Here is a 21572-nt window from a genome sequence, read left to right as displayed (position 1 = left end):
CCTTTCTTACAGAGAATAGTTTTTCTGAAGTGGAAATGCTGGCAGTTTCTTTCGATACTACTTTAGCATTAGAAAATGAGAGACTTAGATTTGGTTCCCTCCTTGGTCTGGGTATTCAGTGATGGGAGGTTCTGTGTCACTGGGACAAAATACCCCCTAAGTGTCAGGCTAACAGCTACATCAGTGGGGGCCACCTACTATTCATAATTCACTCTTCGGAAGCAGTGAAGAGAAGCATTTGAGATTCATGGGGCCAGAAAGACAAGTGTGTTTGAATTTGGCTGTGAGTACACTAAGAGGAGTGCCCATCCAACCATGGGCACTGTACGTCTTTCTGTGAGATACAAAATCAATACTCTAAGCAAGGACCAGAGCCTTGTTCTTCCCTGACCAGCACCATTGCACCAGGTGACAATATTGTGCTCCTAGTTCCTGCTTCTCAGATTAATCTCATATTTACAACGATACTGCTCAGCAGTGAAGTGTTCCTACCCACCTGAACCTTTACTGTGGTGTTCACTGCCATATGTCATCACATAAAGGGAGTGAGTGAGTGCTATGATCCAGTTATTGAGAGATGCCTCACCAGAATGTACTAACCAGCCTTACCTCCATTAGGGTTGGAATTAGCTCCTTCCTGTTGCAAATTCTTCTCTTCTGTGCTTAAGTTCCTGATGTGGGGGTTTATCTTGTAACAAGTTCCTTCGGAGGCCTTGGCAGTGTGTGAGACAGGCAGTTGTGACCTTAAGCCAGCAGCAAATGTCTGAAAGAACATGATGGCCACAGCTGCATTTTGTACAGTCCTGATCCTCTTGGTAGTTGATATTATCTGTACATGTCTACATCTACAAAATAAGCCTTTTAGGAAAATTGGGCAGAAGAACATCAAACTTCCATCAAAGCTGGATTCAAACCAAGCACAGGTGTGAAGTAAGCATTGAATTGTTTATTTCTATAAAGACTAGGTTACTATGTAGTTAATTCAAAAATGTGCACTTGCAGGGAAGTTTTATAGCTAAGCAAGGAAGCATCTCTGGAAATTACTTGAGCAAAGTGGTTTGAACTGCAGCTTTAATTTGAAGTCCCTTGAACAACTACATCCCATTTTGAGCACTCAAATCTTTTTATAGGATCTATCCCAAAGACTGATAAGCTGGAACTTAAAAGAGGAATGTTTGTCTTTCTTTTTGTGAATTCTGTCCTCCAAAGCTTTGGTAGATGATTGCACTGAGGAACTCCATCCTTCTGTGGAGATACCGTCTTACTAATCACTTGGAGTTTGTAAAGTCCCCTGCTCCATCAGAAGTGTAATGCATACCATCTCTTCAAGCCACCACTCAGTGAAAAGAATATTTCTTTAATTATTTTTCATTATTTTAATTCACGTAAATCTTTAAAGACATGAAATCATTGTATAACTTACATTTTTCATTGTTTTTTGCCTTTTGTTTTCTGGTCTTTATAAATAAATACAAATAACCATATGTAGTCCCAGACATTTTGTGTTGTGACATTTGCATTTTTTTTCCTGGAAATAAAAATTTTTCATATGTGATGAGTGTATATTTGTGTAGTACACTCTTGATATAGTGCTGTACCTCTGTGTATACACTGACATTGAATCACAGAATCATTAAGATTGGAAAGACCTCCAGGATCATTGAGTCCAACCTTAGACTGATCACAGCCTTGCCGACTAGACCAGAGGACTAAGTGCCATGTCCAGTCGTTTCTTGTACACCTCCTGGGATGGTGACTCCACCACCTCCCTGGGCAGCCTGTTCCAATGCCTGACCTCCCTTCCAGTGAAGAAATTCTTCCTAATGTCCAAGTGGAAACTCCCCTGGCACAGCTTGAGGCTGCATCCTCTCGTTCTATCACTGGTTGCCTGAGAGAAGAGACCAATCCCCACCTTGCTACAACCTTCTTTCAGGTACTTGTAGAGAGCAACATGTTGTCTCTTCTGCTAATGGAGAGCCCCAAGTACATCATTACAGAGGCAAAGTTTTATTTACCTTCAAAGGACTTTACCTGAGTAAGGACTGATCCCATTTGGGAACTGTGTCAACAGTAGGAGCATTCAGATGCCAATGGCATGTTATATAACAGTAGAGAAGGGAGATTTTGGCTGACAACCCTTGCACAGTCTCCCATCTTCTTACAAAACATACCATCCTTTGTGGGATCACTTGTGCCCAAGCTGAGTGGCCAGGACTTTGGTTTCACAAGAAACAGCCAAATGCAATGAAATCCATAATTCTCTATTTATCTGTTTTTTACAGATGAAAGTTTGAGTCAGAATTGCTGTAATTTGAACCCCTTATTAGAGGGATGATAATTATTCCAGATTGAATGTTCCTCTTGTATTATATATATGTATATATATATTTTTTTTTTTTTTTTTTAATATATATAGACTGCTTCTTAACCCCTAGTGGTCATAGCCTTACTGTCATCAAAGTTGGCAGGAGTTTTGCTACTGAATAAGTAAGAATCAAAGCTAGATTCTTTGCCTGGTAGCCAGTTGGTTTTTGGTTTTCTTCACGGCTGCAGGAAATTCCTCCTTCTGAGCTTTGGCTATATTCTCAAATCAGTGATTGGTTTACAAGAACTTTTCCCTTGGAAAAGCAGATTCCTTTCCTGAATTTTGTCTCTATAATATAGTGACTGATAAAACAGTCCCCGTTTAAACGATGCCTAGCGTATCAAGTAAAATAGGCATCTTCAGTGCCAGCATCTGTCCTTGGTATGTCCCCTCTGAGCTGCCAACTTTCCAGTGGAACCTAAAAAGGCTCCAGTGTTTACTAATGGGTCACAGAAACTGCAGAAATAAAGTGATGAAAAATGTAATCTAAAAAGCTGAAGGAAAAGATTTTTGGTTCTGCTTGCCACCTCTATGAAATGGGAAGATGACTTTCTCTTGTTAAAACAGCTGATCTGTTAGTTCCATGCAAAGCAGCTGTTCCCACTTAACTGTAGTTTTTTTCAAAACTATCCAAAATTCACAGCTCTTTAGCTTAACATACTTCCCATATGTCAGGTCACCAACAGCTTTCTAGGTGACTGGAATGAAAGGAATGGAAACTCACAGTTCTAGACCTTCTTCTTTACCTGCACCTCCCAAGAGGGTAATATTGAAAGAGTAGTGTAGCACTGGTACAGCAATGAAGCAAGGATAAATTAAGCAAGTTGACCCAGGAGTGTCTCTGACAGGAATGAGAAAGGAATTCTCCTATGGGACTGTTGAAACTCATGCCAAACATGCAGAAGTAATGTTTTCCAGTGGTGGGCTAGGAACCTCTATGTTTCTGTTCCATTATGCTAGTTTTGCTATGAATGACATCCAGGAACACTCCCTCATAGTTACTTCTGCTTGAAAGTTATCGTCAATCTGTAGTTACATAGAAATTGAAGGATAAATAAATCATTGTAGGTAGAAAAAACACTCTCTCTCTTGGTCCACTCTGTATCTAGGCAGATTTCTGCATGGCCTATGCTTCTATTTGTCATTTGTGGAGTGTGTAAAAAAAATCAGTTTAGCACCCTGTAATAGGGCTTTCTCCTGCCAGCCTTGCATGGTGCTTTTTGGTCATGCTTGAACAAACTAAGAAATAAGAGGTGTTCTGCCCAGTTATAAAGTAATTTTAATAAAGTACCAGTGTTCTTGCCAAAACATGTAGATGTTGGCTACAGGTGGCTAGGCTGTGTTCATAAAACATTAGTTAAGCTATCTGGAAACCACAGCTTGAAGGCTGTAGATTAAAAAAACAGGGTGTTTTGGGCCTCCCAAAATGCAAGTACGAGATAAGAAAATTCAAGCACAGGATGGTAAAGGGCCTCAGGACCACAGACACAAAGCACAGACTGTCAACCACAGATCACTAAAGAAATGAAGCCTTAGCAGTTGAGTCAATTGATTTTGTGGTTTACCTGCAATATAGGTAAAACCTATAACCTGCAGTAAAGTGAGATGTAACACTGAACTGTGAGCCAACAAAGAAGGAGCAAGTTGACAGACTGATAGCGAACATGAAAAATGACCCCAAGCAGACCTTGACTGAGGAGGGGAAAACGTGCATCATTGTTTTCCTGGCAAAGAGGAAGAAGAAATCCTTAATATTATCACCGTAGTCAAGACAAAGAACTTAGGATGCTGACAACTTACTACAACCAGCCCTTGCTTTTCCTAAAGCCTGGTTTTATTGACTTTTGAACCCAGTGGAAAGGGGAGCATGAGACCAGAGAAAGGTATAGATAATACTAACTTTGTGTATAGTAGTTCTCATTATATCATTATTGAATTAGCTGCAATTATTAGCTAATTTGGACAACAAATCTTAGCATGATTGTAGCCAGACTAAAAGTAACAATTCTTTCAATTGCTACGACTTTAATTCTTGGCTTTATGTTATGGAGTGTTTCTTTAGTCCACTTAGATTGCATGGGATGTTTGGTTGGAACCCTATGGACGTACAGATAAGACTTGACTGGAACAATTAGTGGAGAAGGCAGGCAACAAAGCCTGTGACCTGTGCTGCAACAGCCCAGCAAACCAGGAATGGGTTCAGAACATGCCCAGCACTCAGAATGATCTTACCAACACCTAAAGATCATTGTGTAATGTAAAAGTCCCCAATTTTGTGAGCCTGGGCCTAAAACTGTTCTTTAGTACACAAATCAGATGGCTGGAAAAGTTATTGGAATACGACTCCAAAGTTGCTATACAGATGGACTCTCCTGTTAAGAACAAGTTCACAGATGCAGTACATATCCAATGAATCTGTGTGAATCTGCTTCCAAAAGAACCTTGACATTTCTAGTAAGAGTGAAGTGTTAGGAGTTGATGTCTGAATACATAATTCTTTCTCCCTTGAAATGCAAAATGTTGATAAAAATTCACACAAAGGTCACTAAATGCTTACTAATTAGGAGAAAAGATTGCTGCAATCTTCTTGCATTGGACTCCTGGTAAGCACCTGCTTTAATGCTTACGCACACTAACAAGAACCAGTGAGCATTATTTCCTAACACCTAGGAACTTCAGGCAGTTCCCAGGGGATTCACACGTGAATATTAATGAAGGAGGGGAAAAATAACAAGGTGTCCTGTTTCCAGTTTGCTTAGGCAGTGGCTTCTGGCAGCTACAGCGCTGGTATGCAGAGAAGTGACTGACCTTACTTGCCTCTTTTCCAATCACTTCTGCAAATAGTCCTTTTACCCAAGACATGCAAAGTGAGCTTGCGGTGTGTTCATTTCAAAATGCAAGCAGGTTGTACCCCTGGTGGGACAGATACCCTTACATTTAAGGAAAGTTTGCATAGTTTGTTTTGTGCCAGGTTGTTTGCAGATGAACCATTTTCTCTTCTCCTCCCAACACATGCAGCTTTCAGAAGGCATTTTATATGGAAAATGCTGTGGGCAGGGGATGGGTGGATGTGGGGGTGAGGGTTAGACTGGAACTTGGATAAAAGGGTTCTGTCTTTCTGAGCAGGAGTCATAGTCCACACCTAATTTGCAAACCAACTTTATTAAGGCAGCTTTGTTTGAAAGAATGTTGGAACAAAACATTATTATTTTTTAATTATGGAGCTGTAACAGTTCTAGCGGACAGAGTACAGATCAGGCATGATAAAATCCAATTGAGACCATTTGCTTTTCAGACCTTCGTGTCTACTGTGCTTCTTTGAAAAGCTTTTTAGTCTTCAAATAAGTATATAATTCTTCTGCCCTCCCTTTTGATTGAGTGAAGACCCTTTATAATAGGTAAACTATGAGTAATTTTTTGATTGCTTTTAATGCATTTAAGGAAACCAGTGTGACCCTTGTTGCAGGAACCACATCTTTCTGCACACAACACAATTCTGAGATTGTTCATGCTGCATGTGAAGGTTCAGTGAGACTCACTGTTCTGCACATTTTGTATGGCAGAAGGCTGCAGTATAGCTCTTTTTTTTTTTCTTTGTGCAGTCTCCTAGATCATTTCCGTTGCAGATGCAAATCCCCATTCATTGGGAATTTAGGCCAGTGGACAGCAGGCTTCCTTGCCACTTCTGCATGGCAAGTCCACAGACTGAAAGCCTGTCGTTAACTACATGTATCCTTTAGGAATAGGAATCTGTTGTATCCGTTAGGAATATCCAAGTCTTTTCTGCAGTTTAGTATAAGCAGTCTGTTGTTTCAAAACCATTCTCTGACTTTGTGGGTATCTGCAATATATTTAGAATATGCTTTAGTTTAGGTGATTTTTAATAATTTTTTATCCAACACATCTCTCTTTTTGTTTTCAGCTACTTACGTTACATTTGGTATGTCCCTTATGACCAGATTTTTTAAATTTTAGCCCCTCCATAGATTAAGTTTTCTGAAAATCTGGTAACTGATTTTCGTACTTACTTTGAAATAGTGAGTTTTAACCTCTGTGGTCTCTACTTTCAAGAGTATTTACTTCTGAAAACCCTTTCCTTTTTTGTGAGATGATGGTGAAGGCATTTTGTTGCAAAATACACGTATATATATCATGCCTGATAAATGCATCAACACTGAATGGAAATGTGTAACATTTAAATACATATAGTAGTGAGAAATGGTAGGAAAAGCCAGATGCATAGGGTAGTTTTTCTGCAGTTTTACACTGGCACTTCTACGCTGAGGCCAACACCATCGCTCTAGGGTAATTAGAAAATAGTTTTGCCCAGAGTTGGTTTGCTAGTTATTTGTTTGTTTCTAGTGGAGTGCAAACTACAACAGTTGAAGTGCAAACACAAAAGAAGCCATGACTGATGCCTCCGAAGTGTGCGATCCAGGCCTATGCCTTTGACAGCCTTTTGCCTTACAAACAATATCAGTGTTGGTGGAAGACAACAGTCAACTGTAATTTATCCTTGTGTTTGGCTGTTGGGAGCCACTGCCTAATCTCTGGTGGCAGTGCCTTTTGTAAGTGCTGTCTGACTGGTTTCCGCCGAAATGAGCCAGACTTGCTAAATCACTCGGATAGTAATTTAGCGTGGCACATTTGGAATGGCGGGCTATTCATAAGCACTAATTAAGACAGCTCTGTTGGGGTATCTCGTTATGCTGTGATGTCCAGCAAAGGAATTGCTGAGTACCTACGGCACGTGAGACCCTCCTGGCAGGGCAGGGTCTAAAAGAGAGCACTGGTTCACAGTGTTATCCTCTGTTTGACTTTCCTTAAAACATCAATAATGGGTGGAGTAGAGATAAACTGAAGATGGATTGGAGCAAGTGAAATGTATCTTAGTATCAGCAATTTAGAGTGTAGTTCTCTGATGCTCTTTCTTTATGTTCACTGCTAAACCACTACCAGTAATAAATCAGGATAACAGCTGAGTGTTAAATAGCCTGTCAAGCTGGCTGATTAGTCCACTATGACTCTCTGTGAAGAGTGAAGAGCTCCACAGTATTTCTCATGGCTCATCAAGAAGAAAGAAGCCCAAGTCACCTGCATCACTTTGGTCACTCACTAGAAGGCATTTAGGGTCGTCAGTCCCTCGTGACTCACACCATTGACAATAAATTACATGCAATTAAATTATGTGTGACTGATAGAACTTGCATTACAATATTTTGGGTGCAAAGAGGTATTTCAGGTTCCAGGTGCTCTGGGATAATCATGTAGCTATATAAAATAGAAATAGTATTTCTTCAAAATCCTGTTTACTAAAACCAGTACTTACTGAGAATGTTTTGTGGTTATAGTTTAGCCATATTTAACAGTTAAAACCAATGTTTCCATTGTTGCTTCAAAATATCTGAAGAGCTCTTACAACCTTTACAGATCTTTGGAAGCAAAAATTAGCTTTCTAGTTACAACAAGCATTTTTTTCTTTTCTTGTGAAATTCACTTCAGCAGAGACAGCACAATGTTTTTTTCACATTAGTTGTAACCCAAAACTATTCTCTAAGAAGCTCCTTAGGATTTTGAAAGAGAGTACATACCGAGATGAACAGCTGTGGAAAACTGCAGAAGATAAAAATAATTAAAAGTCCCTTTTCACAAGCCCCCAGCAGATTGCACAGCCAAAACCAGCAGTATATTTTGATCTTTATGAATATTACCTACCTATTAAAAGCAGATAGATGTTTTTTTAAAGAGGATTTCATATCAGTTCAAACTGATTTCCATTGTTTGCACTTTTTTACTTCTAGTATCTTAATTATCTCTAAATTTGCCTGCAATAATTTCAAGGTATCTGCAAGCTGCAGCATTTGACATACTCTAAGAAAAAAGGATTACCTCTGTTTTCCTTGATCTATAATAGAGTATTTAGAAAACATTGCAAATCCCTTCTGTGTTTTTCTGTCTCAGTATGCTACTGTTTTAGAAAGCTTCTGGATCAAAGCACAATAGATACATACTTCAGGCATGCAGGGACTGATCTTTGGGCCTGTAATTGTAGCTGTGTGAGGGGTAATTGACAGCAGTTGGTGGTTAAGTAGTGAGTAAGTCCAACAGCTACTCAGCAGAATATTTCACTAGTCACAACTCCTCCTGTGTTTATGTGACCAAATGTGCTGCAAACATTTTCATTTACAATAGGCCCTCCATCCCATGACAGCCTGGTGCTTGGCTTCAAGCACATTCCAAGGAGTAGGGCAGCATCTCAAGTTACAAACCAGTGGTGTCTTTCCTACCTCAGACTCAAGCTGAGGCTTTATTTCCTTTTCCCAAGTTACCATAAATTAATCTTTAATTGAAGTGACTCATCAGCATGCTCCTCAGCTGTCTTCAGTACTTCTGAGACATGATTTGTATCAAGTAGTGTATGAAGGAATTTTCTTATCTACTTTTTTGGAATATGAGCTCTTGGATTTCTCCTCTGTGTGACACACTTAAAGGTAATAATGCTGTGATACATGGGGAGGCAATGAGAGCTGACATTTTACTTCCTTGCCCTTCCAAAAGATTTGGGAACAGCATCAAATCTCTTTTAGATTGATAAAACATAGCTCAAAGCTAGGAGAGCTGCAGCCCCTTGAACATTACATGAGACACATTGTGTACTCTAAAAGAAGATGCAAAGGCATGAATCCCAGCTCCTTAATCCTCAGTTAATGTCTGATCTGTGACATTCCTTAAAGCTAACTTTTTAGAGGGAGCCTGGACCTTAGCTGCACTGTGTTTTAAAGTTTGGAAAGGATAATCCTCCTTCCAAGACCAGCTTCTCTAGGAGGTTCAGGCATGTCTGTGCTTTTCTCTCACCCTTCTCACACTGTGTTAGCCATTGCTGTGTGTCAGGCTGACTGAAGAACAGGTCTGATAGAGATCAGCATCCCCAAAATGCTTCTGGGGAAGCTGGGTTCAAGCTGTTCAAACATAACATATAAATAAGAATTTGTGTGTGTGTGCTTGCCTGTGTATGTGCTTTGAAATGACAGCAAAATGTTTAAATTGACATTTCTAAGCAAAATACCAGATTTGCATATTTGCTACCTCTGTGAACAAAACTAGGGGGACAAAAAGGAATGCACCTTCCTGGATCACAGCTGTCTTAAGCTCTGTGTGTGCTTATGGAGAGGCACGTGGCATGTGAGCCATGGGGCAAATGGAAATGAGGCATGAAGTGAGCAGGTTTGGCAGCACAGAAGGGACATGTGGCTCTTTCAGGAGTTAATAAAACTGGAAACACTTAGAGCAATCTTGAGGCAATGGTAATTACATCAGAAGTGGAGAATTGTTATTGACACAGGTGAAGAGTAATGAATACAAATCTGCATAAATATTAAGAGTCCAAGGAATTGTTTTGAAAACATAGAACTTCTTAAATAAACATACAAAAATAAAGGTTGTGTCACTGCCTGGCAATAAGAAGTACCAAATTCATGGTAAGCTTTATCTTTATGTTGGTTGTATCAACATACTCCAATGGTGAACTATGAGTTTTCCTTGAGAAAATAAATTGTGTCCACATAAACCAACATCAAAATAAGCTATTTAATTCTAGTCAACTGCCAGACAATTTACATTGCTTGTTTAAAAGACCGATTTGGAATGCGCAGTGTGACTGTTTTTGGAAGGAGGATGTGATTTGTAACCACAAATTTTGTTATCTTTAAATAACTGCCCAATTTGGTAACTTTTTTCACTGGTTAGGTCATCGAGCAGCACCCATTTCCTGGAAATACCTCAATATTATACAAGAGCACTTTTGAATGCACTTAAAAAACCTTTGCTTTGACTGCATCCCTTCTGTTGCTGGGTGGTAGAGGCACAAAAAGTGGGCAACTGGGCCTGTGAGCCGTTGTCTCCCCAGCTGCAGTGCTCAGGCACACCCTCTTCCCTGGTTTTCATGGACTTGCAAGTAGACCACCCAAGAGTACACTGTGCTTGTTTAATAATTTGTCAGTAACAAAATCTTATCATTGGTGTTTCTTACATGGTATTCCTCAGGTGCCTGCATTTCCAACTGGTTGCCTCAGTCCTGCTGTCATCAATTTCTCTGCTTTTCAAAAATATTGCATTATTTTACTTAATCTTGCTTGGGATTGGTGCTTCACATGCAGATGCTTAGCTTTCCCATCCTTGTTCACTGCAACCAGTTAGAATAACAGAGGAAAAACCCAAGTTCCTCCTCATCACTCTGTTCAAGATCAAAGAGAGAGGGGAAGGGGATTGCTGGCACACTGGGATGGTGATTCCTCTTAGATGCTATATCTTATTGGGTGCTTGTGAGGTCAGGTTCATGACCACATGAAGAACCTGAATGTACATCAGTCTATGGGGCCTGATGAGATGCATCCCAGAGTCCTGAGGGAATTGGCTGATATAGTTGCCAAGCCCCTCTCCATGATATTTGAAAAGTCGTGGCAGCCCATGAAGTCCCAGGTGACATCTTTAAAAAGGGTAGAGATGAGGACCCTGGGAACTACCAACCTGTCAGCCTCACCTCTGTGCCTGGGCAGAACATGGAACAGATCCTCCTAGAAGCTGCGCTAGGGCACATGGAGGACAGGGAGGTGATTCAGGACAGCAGCAGAGCTTCATCAAGGGCATCTTCACCTGCCTGACCAACCCGGTGGCCTCCTGTGATGGAGTGACTGCAAGAATGGGTAAGGGACGAGCTATGGGTGTTGTTTATCTGGACTTCTGTAAAGCTTTTGACATGGTCCCTTACAACATCATTCCCTCTAAATTGGCGACAGATGGATTTGATGTGTGGACTGTTAGATTAGTAAGTAGTTGGATGGTGCCATCTGGTCAATGGCTCGGAGTCCCAATGGACATCAGTGACAAGTGGTGTCCCTCTGAGGTCTGTACTGGGACCAAGTGCTATTTAATATCTTCATTAAGGACATTGATGGAAGGATCGAGTGCACCCTCACCAAATTTGCAGATGACACCAAGCTGAGCGGGGCTGTTGGCACACTCAAAGGACAGGATGCCATCCAGAGGAACCTAGGCAGGCTGGAGAAGTGGGCCCATGAGAATCTCATGAAGTTTAACAAGACCAAGTGCAAGGTGCTGCACCTGGGTTAGGGCAACCCCTGGTATCAGCACAGGCTGGGGGATGAACAGATCGAGACCAGCCCTGGGGAGAAGGACTTGGGGGTGCTGATGGATGAGAGGCTGGACATGAGCTGGCAGCATGAACTTGCAGGCCAGAAAGCCAAATGTGTCCTGGGCTGCATCCAAAGCAGCGTGGCCAGCAGGGCAAGGGAAGGGATTCTGTCCCTCTGCTCTGCTCTGGTGAGACTCCACCTGCAGTGCTGCATCCAGCTCTGGGATCCCAGCACAGGAAGGACATGGACCTGTTGGAGTGAGTCCAGAGGAGGCCACCAAGACAATTAGAGGGATGGAGCACACCGCCTATGAGGAAAGGCTGAGAGAATTGGGATTGTTCAGCCTGGTAAAGAGAAGGCTTCAGGGTGACCTAATTGCAGCCTTCCAGTACCTGAAGGGAACCTACAAGAGGGATGGAGAGGGACTATTTACAAGGGGGAATGGATTCAAACTGAAAGAGAGTAGGTTTAGATTAGATATTAGGAAGAAATTCTTTACTGTGAAGGTGATGAGGCATGGGCACAGGTTGCTCAGAGAAGTTGTGGATGCCTCATCCCTGAGAGTGTTCAAGGCCAGGTTTGATAGGGCTTGGAGCAACCTCATCTACTGAAATATATCCCTACCCATGTCAGGGGGTTGGAACCAGATGATCTTTGAAGTCCCTTTCAACCCAAAGCATTCAGTGATTCTGTCTTTTCTCTATGTCATTTGTAAAGGTCCCCCGCCAGGGAGTTGCGAATCCCTGTGACAGCACTGGTGTGCATCAATACGCATTTGCCAACACAGCCTCCTATCTTTGGGGGTTTGATCTAAAGTGGAATATTTGCGATGAGACTTTAAACTTGAAAATATTCAAAGTCGTGCTCGGACTACGTGCGCAGGCAGAGTGACAAAAAGCCCTGATGCAGGGGGTCAGTTTTCGGTCCCTCCCAGCTTCGCTCCCAAGAGCTGCGGGAAACCTGCGGGAAATGGCGGAGATGTGTCTGCGTGTTTACGACTGTCGGGGTCCTCCCGTGCATCCTTCGGGAGCGGAGGAGCGCCGGGAAGGCAGCCGGGGGCAGCGCCACGTCGCACCTCCGGCGCGGGGAGGGAGCGGGGCGGCCGCGGGGCGGGGGCGGCGGTGCCCCCGCTGCGCTCCGGACTGCGCAGCGCCGCGGCGGGCGGGGGGAGCTGGCGCTGCTCCTCCCCCGTCCCGGAGGCGAGCTCTTCATCCACGTTTGCAAGTTTGCAGCGGTGGGAAGAGGAGGAGCGGGCGGGCCGGGGCGGGCGGCTTCCCTCCCTTCCCTCTTTTCCTTCCCTTCCCTCCATCGTCCCTTCCTCCCCTGCGCGCCGAGCGCGCCCTGCGGCTGTCCCGCTCGCTGCGCTCCATGGCGGGGCCGGCGGCCGTGCGGCGGCGGGGCCCGGGCTGCGGGTCGCTGCTGGTGCTGCTGCCGGCGCTGCTGGAGAGCTGGGCGGCCTGTCAGGCGCCGCCGGTGCCCGCCGCCGAAATCCCTGCGGACGGCACCGAGCTCGGCGTCGAGCGGCGCTTCGTGCCCGAGAGCTGCCCGCGGGCCGTGCGCCCCGGAGACTTCGTGCGCTACCACTACCTCGGCGCCTTCCCCGACGGCACCCGCTTCGACTCCAGGTCTGGCACAAGCCCGCCGCGGCTGCAGCCCCGCGGGGTTTGATTGGTCACCGTGAGGGGGAGAGGAGGGGAGCGGGAGGTGCCGTGCCCCACGGGGGTGTTTTTTTTTGTGTATGTGCAGAGACTGAGGCGCTGGGTGGAGGCTGCGGTTGAGGTTCGGTTCGGGTTCCGCCGCTCTTCCCAGCAGTGCCCCGTGGGCGCTTTTGTGGTGACCGGTTTGAAGCAGGTCAGCGGCAGGATGGGCAATGTCGTACATGCGGGAACGCAGGACATCCGGAGCACCATGGAAAGATGTCTTTGAAACATGAAGTAAAAGAACTCGCGATTCAGAGGCAAAACGAAAATAGAGAAATCGGCAGGCAGAGAGTTGAGCTGTGACCACTGGGGACAGGGGGCAAGACCTCTGCGGTGGCTGAGTCCAGTTCGCGGTAGTTTGCTTGCCGTTATGAATCTCCACCACGTTCATTCAGCTGCTTCTCCAAGGCGCTGAATGGGAGCTTTCTGCTCCCAGAGTGAAGACCGTAAGGTTATTCAGCTAGCCTCAGCCCGCTAAACAGGAGTGTATATGGTATCACAGTCTCTCGCAGTAGTGCTTTCCTGCCCGTTTCGTTCTGTACATGTCCTGTATCTTCTCCAGGCTCAGACCTCCTCGAATGCAAGTGATTCTGAATCATTATCCTTGCCGGAAATAAAAGAATTATCAGGCTGTACTTACATAGAATTTTTTTTTATCCTTGAATAAATGTGACCTATGTGCAGTGCAGTGCCTGGCTGCTTTCCTGCTGTTATTTTGGGATCAGGAAGCCTAAATACTGGGATCAGGAGATTGTGAAGGATGCTGCTGCTGCTGACAGCTTATTTGTTTTTTCTTACTTCATTCATTGTCACTGATCAGAGTATTACTCAGGAAGATAAAGCAAAATGTATTTTCAGTAATCCTGGTAATCTCCCTTGTGCTTCAAGGAAAATCTACAGCCTTAGGGAAATAACTGTCCTTCAAAGCTCAGTTCTCCATCTGGAGCTGACTGTACTTAGTATGCCAGTAGTGCCATATTCACCAGCACTTCTCCGACTAAAATGTGGGATGTGATAGCTGGCACTTCAGCTGGTGTTGGTGCAGTTTCAGTGAAAGGGCACAGTAGGGACAGTGAATCCATTGGCAACTGTCAGGCTTGGAACATAAGTCTCAGCTGTGGATGTGAAGACCCACAAAGGCAGCATCCTTGTGGCTTATTTTATGAATACGTGACAGTTGGAAAACTGGCCACGTGTTCAGAAGTGTGTTTTTGATTTCTACAGATACCTGCTGAGGCTTCTTTACACCCTGAGTTGTAACAGGAAACTTGTGCATCGAGGCAGGGCACCTGGAGGGGCTGCCCAGGTCCTGGCTCTCACTTTAGTTCCGAGTTCCTTGTCATTTTGTTCCATATTACTTGGGGCAGGAACAGCCTGTGCAGGACTGTACAGCATTTATCTCTTTGGGTCCTCTAAATATCAGTAAATAAGTAGTAATAGTGGTAGTCTAGTCTAATAAATATTTTTGTGACTGCCTTCATCTCAAAAGGATGAAAAATACCTGCTTTGTTCTGCTTGGTTTTTTTCTAGATGGCAGCTCATGTTGATGTACGCTTTTGTTATTCACTGTTTTTTTTTAAGACCGATGACAGTGTTTTATCATGTTAAGACATGGAAAAAATAGGAGGATTTTATCTTCTGTGGGTTAATGGAAGAAATATTTTGGAGTGTTTGTTCTAAAATCTTTGGTGTTCCCTGTATATGAATTAAAAAGATTTAGTCAATTTATACAAAAATAAACCTGTTAGAAAGCCCATTTTCTTACCTGTTTTTTTTGTTTGTTGGCCTTTTTTGAAGTTTATGAATGTGCTTACCAGCGTCAGTTTCATTGAACACTACTATGAAATCAGTCTAGAAAATACTCTAGATGTTGAGCTAAGGGCAGTTTTGCTCTGTTCCTTCTTCAGCTCTTGAAAATGTTCTTGAGTTTTAAAATCAATTTTCTGTATTTCCAAGTAGCAGGTAGCAATACTATTACTATCAGGCTGTTGACAAAGTCTTAGTAATTGTGACTCTGTCACATAAATTAGCATGTTATTATTATTAGCTTTTTTTTTTTTTTTTTGCATCAGCATTTGCATTTTTAATTTCAGTGGCCATAAAATGCTTTGCATTTAAAAGTCCAAGTTTAATTTCCTAGTCATCTACTATTAATTTGGTCAATTCCAGTAATAGAAACAAATTTTGCTTAGTTATAAGGAATCTGCAAAGTCAGTCCTGCAAAGCTGCATGGTCTGATCAATGCTTTGTTCAGTTCTCTGCTTTGCATCAATGTTCTCTTAATTGTACATTTATTTTGCTAAAAAGAAAGCTCTTCTGTTCTAAGTTCATCCCAGATGTACTACCAAGCTTTGCCAATCTCTACAAAATACCGCTTTGGGGAGGTTCTTAGAACCTATTGTGTTACTAGTCTTAACATCTTAATTATGGTTTTGTGTGTATAATAGAATTTGTCAGGATGTAATTTAAATATTTTCCATCCTTTCCTGGGTGTGGGAATATTACTGCAACCAAAAGTGAATGCTCAGTAATAGAGGGTTGTCTACTTTAAGAGAAATGTTTGCCAGAAGAAAAAAAAAATATGGAGCAAACAGAGAGATCACTCAGCAAAAATATTTGAGAGGTTTAAGTCTGTGGGACTGTCAGGAGGCTGAGTATGTTGTGGAAATGATGTGTACGGTCTTCGAAGGAAAGTTTGACATCATTTCCCTGGGGATGTCTAGCTACTGGCTGCTTTCCAGAATTTTAGCACACAAAAGGCACAAGCCTTTTTTTTTTTTTCATTCCCCCCCAGGTCTGACTTTTAGACAGATATAAATGTAAAAAAAGTCCTTGAAATTATAAAAGGGATTTGGTAAAACAGAGGCAGTAAAAGTTTAAAAATAGGCATGAAGCTTTTGAAATGCTTCTTGACGTGTGTTTATACATGCTTCAAAAACTTAAATAGCAGTAATTCAGGCACAGCAAAGTGGGGTCATTGTGCAGATTTAAGGTTACCAAACTTACCATGTAAGCTAATGTTAGTGTTCTGCTGTGTTAACGCTGCTGTTCTCCATCCCCTCTGGAAAACTTTGACTCATTTAAGCATAATTTCTTTTACCTTTTGAATATTCACATATTATCACAGAGGAAGATCATTTGTTTCGTGATCCTTGATCTGGCAAACTTGCTGTTTAAAACATGTCTCTGTGCTTTCAGTGAGAGCTGTGAAAGTGGAGGAGAAAATAAATAACCTGTTGGCAAACCTCACAGCTATTACTTAAAAAGGCATCTTTTCCCTTTCCTCTTCTCCCGCAGAGATTGGAACTGTGATGTCTCACACGGTAAAGCTTATAGATCTTATATAATATTTTTGTGACATTACTGACCAAAATCAATATGCTGAGCTCCTACTGTGGGAGCAGTCATCCTTCCATATCTCATAACAGTGTTTTAATTTTTCCTTTTCTTACTTAATTTTCCAGTGCTGCTTTTAATATTAGTGTGTCAATTAGCTGTTCGTAGTTCTGGCCTTCAGGTGCCTGTAGTACACATTGCACACTGCTAGAATGTGTTTCAGATAGGTGATGAGCAGTGAAAAGAAGGAGAACTGTGTTGAAGTCTCAGGAACACTTGGATTTGCCCCTTCCTTTAGGAGCTGTCTTGTGGTAAAGTTATGCTAACAGGGCAAGAGAGAGACAAGGTGCAGGTAACTCTCTCTTTAAAAAAAAAAAAAAAAAAGTGGAAAGGGGTGTAAATGAGCCACTAACATTTTTGCCTGCTTTCCCCCCTTCAGCTATGACAGGGGATCCACATTCAATGTGTTTGTGGGCAAAGGTCAGCTTATTGCTGGGATGGACCAAGCTCTGGTCGGCATGTGTGTGAACGAGCGTCGGTTCGTGAAAATTCCCCCTAAGCTTGCCTACGGAAGTGAAGGCGTCCGTAAGTACAGCACCGGGCCAGCTGGATGTGTAAGGGATTCCACAGAGCAGAGAGGAAATGGAGCCACAGAAGAGAAGGGTAGAAACTGCAAGTAGGGAGTTTCAGGGACGTTATCCCCTGTTCCTCAGAGGTGTTTGTTAGCCTAAAGTGATCTCTCCAGACTCCCTCTGCATGCTGAAGGAAGAGCAGTTCACTGTAGAGGACCTTCGGCAAATGACCCTTGCTACAAAAGTTAACAATTTACATCTACCTCCCTGTTAAGTACTTAATTAAACCAAAATTGTGCTTTGGGGTTGCAGTGCTGCACAAGGTCTTGCCAGTTCCAAAAGTATCTTTGTTCTGCAGCCTCGGAGAGGCAACAAATGCTAACTCAAGGTCAGTTTGCCTGAAGGACAGCTGTGATAGCAGTTCATCTTGCCAGATTTCCCCCCATAAATAGCTGCAGCGGTGGCAAGGGGCCAAGGAGTTGTAAGCACAACAGGAAATAAGGTGTACCTTATGCAATTTTTTTAGGATATGCATAAATTGGTTTCTTTTTGCTGATACCTTGTATAAAAGGGGAAGGAAAACTGTGTGTGTTTTGCTTTTGCAGCTGGTGTGATACCCCCCAATGCTGTGCTCCATTTTGATGTGCTTCTGATAGATCTTTGGAACTCAGAGGACGAAGTGCAGGTTCAGACTTACTTCAAACCTGAGAAGTGTCCTCGGACAGTCCAGGTGTCTGACTTTGTGCGGTACCATTACAATGGAACATTCTTAGATGGGACCCTGTTTGATTCAAGGTATGCAGCTGGGTTATGTGTCTTTGTGTAGTTTAATAGGTATCTCACCCTCATTTGCTCCCCTTTCACCTGTGTAACAATTAATGCTAATTGCCCAGAAATACAGGAAATGAAAGCTGGCGTGGTGTGTGTGTTAGTAGTTTATTCAGAGATTATAGGATCGCAGGACTGACTCAAACCAATAAAGCTGTGCATTTTTTCTTCACAGGCATTACCAATCCAGATGCTTTTTTCAGTTTTAAATTTCATTACCTGTATTTATATTACTATTTATTGCAGTCAGTTAAAAGTCTCTATAGCTAGTATAGCTGTTCAGATTAGATACAAGTTTTGTAAGCTTAGCAGGGTTTGTAATGAAAGTGAGCCACTAACACTTTCCTACTGAGATTTTAAGTGTACAGCATGTGTGCTTCATTAGAGCCCAGTGGAAAACGATGCTTTGATAACAGCTGCCATTGTATTTGTGAGCCGCTATTCAAAGCCTCTATTAGGTTCCTGACATAGCTGAGCACTCTGGAAAACTTCCCAGCCAGCCCTTGGTAAATGAAGGACCAATACTTTTGGGCTAGCAAGTTGTGAGTTACACTGTGTGTAGTACATGGATTTAAAGGTTAATATTGTTCTTTCCTGTGGCTGGCAAACATTTGGTTGTGATTTCTTTTCTTTCTCATGTTTAGCCATAATCGGATGCGAACTTATGATACCTATGTGGGGATTGGATGGCTGATTCCTGGTATGGACCAGGGTCTCTTGGGAATGTGTGTAGGAGAGAAGCGCATTATCACAATACCACCTTTCCTGGCATATGGTGAAGATGGAGATGGTAAAAGTTATTCCTTTAGTTATTCCTTTTTTTTTTTTTTCAATCCAAGTCATCCATATTTCAAAACAAACTTTCTGTGTTTTAAGTTTATGGGCAGCATTATTTCAGTTCAGTTCAGGTAGACACTGCTCAACAGACATATTGTTGATACAATTGCAGTATTTAAATACTGAAATTCTATTTCAATCAGAGAATACAAAAACTTGAAGACATGTGACTACATAATTCTTTCAGACTGCTACAGAAAGCAGAAAGCTTTAAAGGAAAAAAAATTGTTAAATGTATTTTTAATTCCGGGTAGGTTTTGTTTTGGTTTTCTTTTTTTTTTTTGACAAATGCCCTAGCAATAACTACAAAATGGATTGTCTTGTAAGACTATGCAGCCTGCAGATCATACATAGGGGTCCCCACGTTAAATAATGGGGAAGTTGAGTGTAGTTTGTGACTTTTCCTTATATTATTTCTCTGCTTTGATGTTTAAGGATGTGTCTGTGGTGTACAAGGTTTCATACCCCTTCCGTGGCTTCATTACCGTTAACTGTGATAGCCCTCTCCACGCATAACAAAACTTTGGGAAGTTTTTGTTTTAGAATTTTGCCAAGATCTTGAACTCAGTGGTTCTTGTTCAAAGCAATCCACACTGCAATTTGTACATTGGTGAAAAGGTAGTTTTTCACTGAGATACTTAATTTGCTACTCTTCACCTTCCACTCTGTGGTCTCCTGTTTTGATATGAACAGGATGGGAGGAGAAGATGTACCAGATTTGTGTTCTAATGATTATTTTTTGTACTTCCATGAAGTGCGTTGGGAATACTGGTAGACTAAACCATGCAGCTCAGATGGAGCTGCTGTGTATTGACTAAGATGGGTGTTGCTGAAGAGGCCTTTGTTTTCAGTGAGGCAGTGCCATCAGTGTAGGAATAGAAGGAAATTATTGAGTTGGAGAATTCAGTGAAAAACCCACTGAAACAAAAAATGACTGACTAGAAGCAAATTTGCAGAGACCTAGAACAATTAGAGGGCTGGGCAATCACCAGCCACATGAAATTAAACAAACTGGATTCTGCACCTGGTACAGGGCAACCCTGGATGTATGGACAGACCGGGGAACGAGATGCTGGAGAGCAGCACCATGGGAAGGGGCCTGGGGCTCCTGGTTGATGGCAAGTTGAACATGAGTCAGCAGTGCCCTGGCAGCCAGGAGGGCCAAGCGTGTCCTGGGGGGCATCAGGCACAGCATCGCCAGCCAGGGAAGGGAGGGGATTGTCCCACTCTGCTCTGCACTGGGGCAGCCTCACCTTGAGTGCTGGGGGTAGTTTTGGGTGCTAAAATATGAGAAAGACATTAAGCTGTTAGAGAATGTCCAAAAGAGAGCTATGAAGATGGTGAAGGGCCTTGAGGGGAGGTCTTGAGGCCTCCATGTGAGGAGCAGCTGAGGCCGCTTGGTCTGTTCAGCCTGGACAACAGAAGAATGAGGGGAGACCTCATTGCAGTCTGCAACTTCCCCATGAGGGGAAGAGGAGGGGTAGGCACCGATCTCTTCTCTGGTGACAGGTAACAGGACCTCTGAAGCTGTGTCAGGGGAGGTTTAGGTTGGATATTAGGAAGAGGTTCCTCACCCAGAGGGTGGTTGGGCACTGGAACAGGCTGTCCAGGGAAGTGGTCACAGCACTGAGCCTGACAGAGTTCAAGAAGCGATTGGACAACGCTCTCAGGCACATGGTGTGACTCTTGGGGTGCCTTGTGCAGGACCAGGAGCTGGACTGATGATTGTAGTGAGTCCCTTCCAGCTCAGAATATTCCATGATTCTAATTTTTTTGGGAGGGGGAGGTGCTTGCTATTTGGCAGTATATTACTTTTCTTCAACAAACATATTTAAGCTTCTGCTAGAACACCTGCTGTTTCTTACCAATTTTCTGCTCTAACACTTTTGTAGGTAAGGAGATCCCTGGCCAAGCTTCCCTTGTCTTTGATGTGGTTTTGCTAGATCTGCATAACCCCAAGGATGGTATTGCCATTGAGAACCAGCTCGTGCCCGAATCTTGCGAGCGAAGAAGCCAGACAGGAGACTTTCTCCGATACCATTACAATGGCACACTTTTGGATGGCACATTATTTGATTCCAGGTAACCAAACCATTCAACTCAACTGACTGCATTTCCAGTTTGACTCCTCTGTCTTGTCCATAATATGCTCAAACACAATTCTTTGCTTTTCCTTCCTTTTTGAAAATTTTGAGTGGACTTGGAGTCTTTTTAAAGACTCATAGAAATCTTTTCCATATGGGAAGGAGAAGAGCTGTTCTGTACCGTGGCATTGTCACAGACGCCATCTAGGGGTGGTGACCCACCCAGTGAAGCCGTGTGCTTTAGGCACACAAGTCTGGAGACTCTTTGCCTTATCTGCCAAGTAGGTAATACCGCTGAAGAGAGAGAAAATAAATATGATTTCCATTTTATGTCCAGAGAATTGTGAGTCAGTGTGCTAGTGGCTAGTGTGAGGTTAATCATATTTATACTTGAAAGCTGTTTGCATTTTGAAGGCTAATGTCTTTCGAGACTGAATTACAGAATTGCAGAATTCAACAACAGGGGATTTCTGTGATAAAGGAAGAGGGATTACTGTGACAGTAAATTCAAAGCTCTGTGGGCACACGAGTCTCATGTACAGAATCCTATGATGAATAATACTCTTGTAGCTTTCCGTGACTTTTGTTTGCTTTTAGTGGAACAGTGCTTTACTCTCCCACTCCAGCTTTCAGAACAGCTGGCAGAAGTAGCTAAAAGGAGGTGAAAATGAGCCAATGTAAAATGTTTTACAAAATAT

General features: G+C 42.8%; 1 protein-coding gene across 3 annotated transcripts in view; it reads left to right on the top strand.

The window, feature by feature from the left end:
* The first annotated feature begins 12835 nt into the window (after window positions 1-12835).
* The window catches only part of FKBP9 (FKBP prolyl isomerase 9), a 44730-nt gene continuing 35993 nt past the window's right edge, over window positions 12836-21572 (top strand). For all 3 annotated transcript variants that reach the window (XM_032105389.1, XM_032105379.1, XM_032105369.1), the window contains exons 1-5: window positions 12836-13142; window positions 16993-17138; window positions 17731-17920; window positions 18598-18743; window positions 20683-20872. In XM_032105389.1, the coding sequence (XP_031961280.1) occupies window positions 12886-13142; window positions 16993-17138; window positions 17731-17920; window positions 18598-18743; window positions 20683-20872 (929 nt within the window). In that variant the 5' untranslated portion in view covers window positions 12836-12885. The remainder of the gene's footprint in view (window positions 13143-16992; window positions 17139-17730; window positions 17921-18597; window positions 18744-20682; window positions 20873-21572) is intronic.

The sequence above is a fragment of the Corvus moneduloides genome, chromosome 1 (genome assembly GCF_009650955.1).
Source record: "Corvus moneduloides isolate bCorMon1 chromosome 1, bCorMon1.pri, whole genome shotgun sequence".
Lineage (NCBI taxonomy): Eukaryota > Metazoa > Chordata > Aves > Passeriformes > Corvidae > Corvus > Corvus moneduloides.
Note: the sequence above shows the minus strand (reverse complement) of the source record. Positions and strands in the feature narration are given on the sequence as shown.